Here is a 2,799-nt window from a genome sequence, read left to right on the forward strand (position 1 = left end):
CGATCCGTGCCAAAAGACAAACTTCAAACGCCACAGTTGCACCAATGAACTGTTTTAGCATAAGAATATTAAAGCATTATATGTATATGAAGACACTTTCCTCAACAAACGGCTTCATGTCGTAACCAACTTATTTTCGTACAGTTTATAAGTTTTTCTGTATACTCTTCTCAAAATTTAAAGGTAGAATACCTAAAGACATTTGCTATTTTAGTATTTTTTTTGCGTCTGATGCAATTATTGTATTTAAGCTCAATATATCATCAAGGTAAGAAAGAGATAAATATAAAAGAAAATGTTCCTCAGACACCAAAAGTCTTTGTAGTTGCAGTTCAAACTCATGCAACTCAAGGATGGTGTGGGCTCATTTTGAGTGAAAAGCTGAACAATATTGAAATTATTACAATTGAGATGGAAGGTTTGTATGGCCATGTGAAAAGGTCTAGATGGGTTATAGAATATTTAGAAAAACGGAATGCAAGTGATGAGGATATTGTACTTAATTTGGATGGGTCTGATGTTATTGTTTCTGATTGTAAGAAGTATGATAGTCCTGTGGAATGTTTTATGCAAAATACTGCAGGAGAGAAAAAGGGTAATGACAAAGAGCATGTAGAGAGGTGTTACTGGTTTTTTAATGTCGGTCACAGAAACGAAGAGGAAGATAAAAAATTACTTCTTTTACTAAAATCACGTCCAGGTTGAAAACCTTATTTTACTGGAGATACTTTTAAAGCACGAGTGTCGGCATTTAACAAATTTGAATATTCATTTGGAGAGTTATTGAAAGGGAGTGAGAAGTGGTGGTCAGAGCAGAGTATTTACAAACCGTTGTTAATATGGAGTGCAGTTTGGGAAGAGGCTGTGGGGCAGAGATTTCTCTTGAGAAGAGAAATGATTGGATTGAATTATGAAGAGAGATTTTTTACTGTTCCACGCTGTGGTAAAAGTCGAAGAGGCTCCATTCATTTATCTTCCAGGACAGCCTATTGCGTGGAAGGAGAAAGCGAAGTTAATTGTGAAAAATCTTACTTGGCATAAAAGTTTAAAGGAAAGGGAATTTGGTTCGGCAGACTTGGGTAAGATTGAGAGTTGCGCTGTTGATTGAGAAAAGCAGGATTTTGAATGCTGGAATATTTGTGACAATTAATTTAAAGAAAGGGAGTTATTTGAAGTGGTAAAGCTGCGAAAAATGCAAGCATGCCATACGAGATTCAAATAATTCCACGCATTTTTGTTTTAACTTCTTTTCCTAATATTTCCCAAGAGATAACCGGAATATTCCAAGTGGAATCCCTCAGTAGTGGAGACTTGTGAACAACACCGCCAGGTTTCTTAGCAAATGTAAATGACGAGCGATATTTCTGCTTTGTTAACTAGCTTTCACGACACCAGGGGGATCTTAGATACGGCGATGGTCACAAAACATTGAACATAGATTTATCAGGCTCACAGCGTGGTATTTAACGTGGTGATACCTTCTCCGTTAAATCAACCTCCATTTTCGAAAACTAGTGAAGACAAATCAAACCAGCGATACAAATGCACCGTCTAGCATTGGCGCTACTTGTTATTATCGGACCAAAACTGGCAGCCGGCGGCAACATGGGGTATGGCGAAAACAGAGCTGAACACGCAGCGCTTTGTGCTTTCATACGAATGGCAGGGCGCGCCGTCGAAGTCCCAACCGTTGAGCCACTCGACCAGTCTACTTATAATTACATACAGGAGCTTAATTTCACTCTTTCACCAGACGAATGGCAGGCCAAATTCTACAAAGATCCAGGCCGCAAAACAGTGCAAGAAAACGCTGCCGCTGCGCGTATAAAAGACGTAGGTGAAACTGAATTTTGGGACGACTGGAAAGCAGCCGCCGAAGCTCTGAAACAAGGAGCAGACAACCAGAAAATAAAAAAAAACAGTCACGCCGGAACTAACACCAACAGCAAAAAGGCTGGCGGCAGCGCAAGTAGCAGCAATAGCGGCAGAGGCGAAGGAGATACTAAAGCAGTACCCAAATGTCAACCCAGAAACAGCTAAATATCAGTCGGAGCCGCCAACAGCGAGCATAACAGCAGCGGCGCTAGGGCAAGGAAATACAGCTGCCGACAACATAGACGTAACCAAGCCGTTTTCAGCAGCCGTGACTGGGACCAGGACGAACGTGTGCACAGTAAAACAAAACGGCGTAGGGCCGCAATCAGCCCTGGCAACGCTAACGTGCCTTTGCCACAAAGCCAACGGCAACGCGGTAACAAACGGCGCTTGCACAGAAGCGGCAGAAGCAGGGGCAGCATGGACGTCAAACTCGATAGCGCCAGCAAAAGATGACTACGAAAAACTCGCAAAATCGTGCGGACCAACCCCAAAGGAACCGATAACGAGACAGGAACTTGAGCACGCAATAGCAACCCTCAGAGCGCTAATCCATACAGACCAAACCAACGGCTACCTAGGGGCATTCAGAAGCACTGACTGCACTGGGGCGAGTAGCGCCGGGATGTGCATCAAATTCTCCGGGCTAGTAGCAAGCCCGGAAAAGGAAAACGAACTTCAGTGGCTAACGACAATAAAAACAATAGCAAGCAATCTAAAACAACTAGAACAAGCCGAAGCAGCAGCAGCCAGCGTTAACACGCAACTAAAAGCCAGAGCTGCAGCCACCACAGCGGCAATTAGACATTCCAGAGCTTTGGCAGCGACAATGGATAAGGTGTCGACAAAATTCAGTGATTCGCCAAAAAAAGACATCAACGTTCGGTGCGAGACACACAACAAGTCCAAGACGGAATGCCTAGG

General features: G+C 43.1%; 2 pseudogenes across 2 annotated transcripts in view; both read left to right on the forward strand.

Moving 5' to 3' along the window:
• Window positions 1-603: 603 nt before the first annotated feature.
• Window positions 604-1,186, forward strand: TEOVI_000730000:pseudogene (annotated as a pseudogene). Its single transcript is given in 2 exon segments — window positions 604-945; window positions 947-1,186. Coding segments are annotated over 2 exon segments (582 nt in total).
• A 368-nt stretch (window positions 1,187-1,554) lies between these two features.
• The window catches only part of TEOVI_000730100:pseudogene, a 1,352-nt pseudogene continuing 107 nt past the window's right edge, over window positions 1,555-2,799 (forward strand). Inside the window, 3 exon segments of the mRNA in view lie at window positions 1,555-1,929; window positions 1,931-2,797; window position 2,799. The exon segment at window position 2,799 is cut by the window's right edge and continues 107 nt beyond it. Of these exon segments, the coding sequence occupies window positions 1,555-1,929; window positions 1,931-2,797; window position 2,799 (1,243 nt within the window).

The sequence above is a fragment of the Trypanosoma equiperdum genome (assembly GCF_001457755.1).
Source record: "Trypanosoma equiperdum strain OVI genome assembly, contig: ctg_1325, whole genome shotgun sequence".
Lineage (NCBI taxonomy): Eukaryota > Euglenozoa > Kinetoplastea > Trypanosomatida > Trypanosomatidae > Trypanosoma > Trypanosoma equiperdum.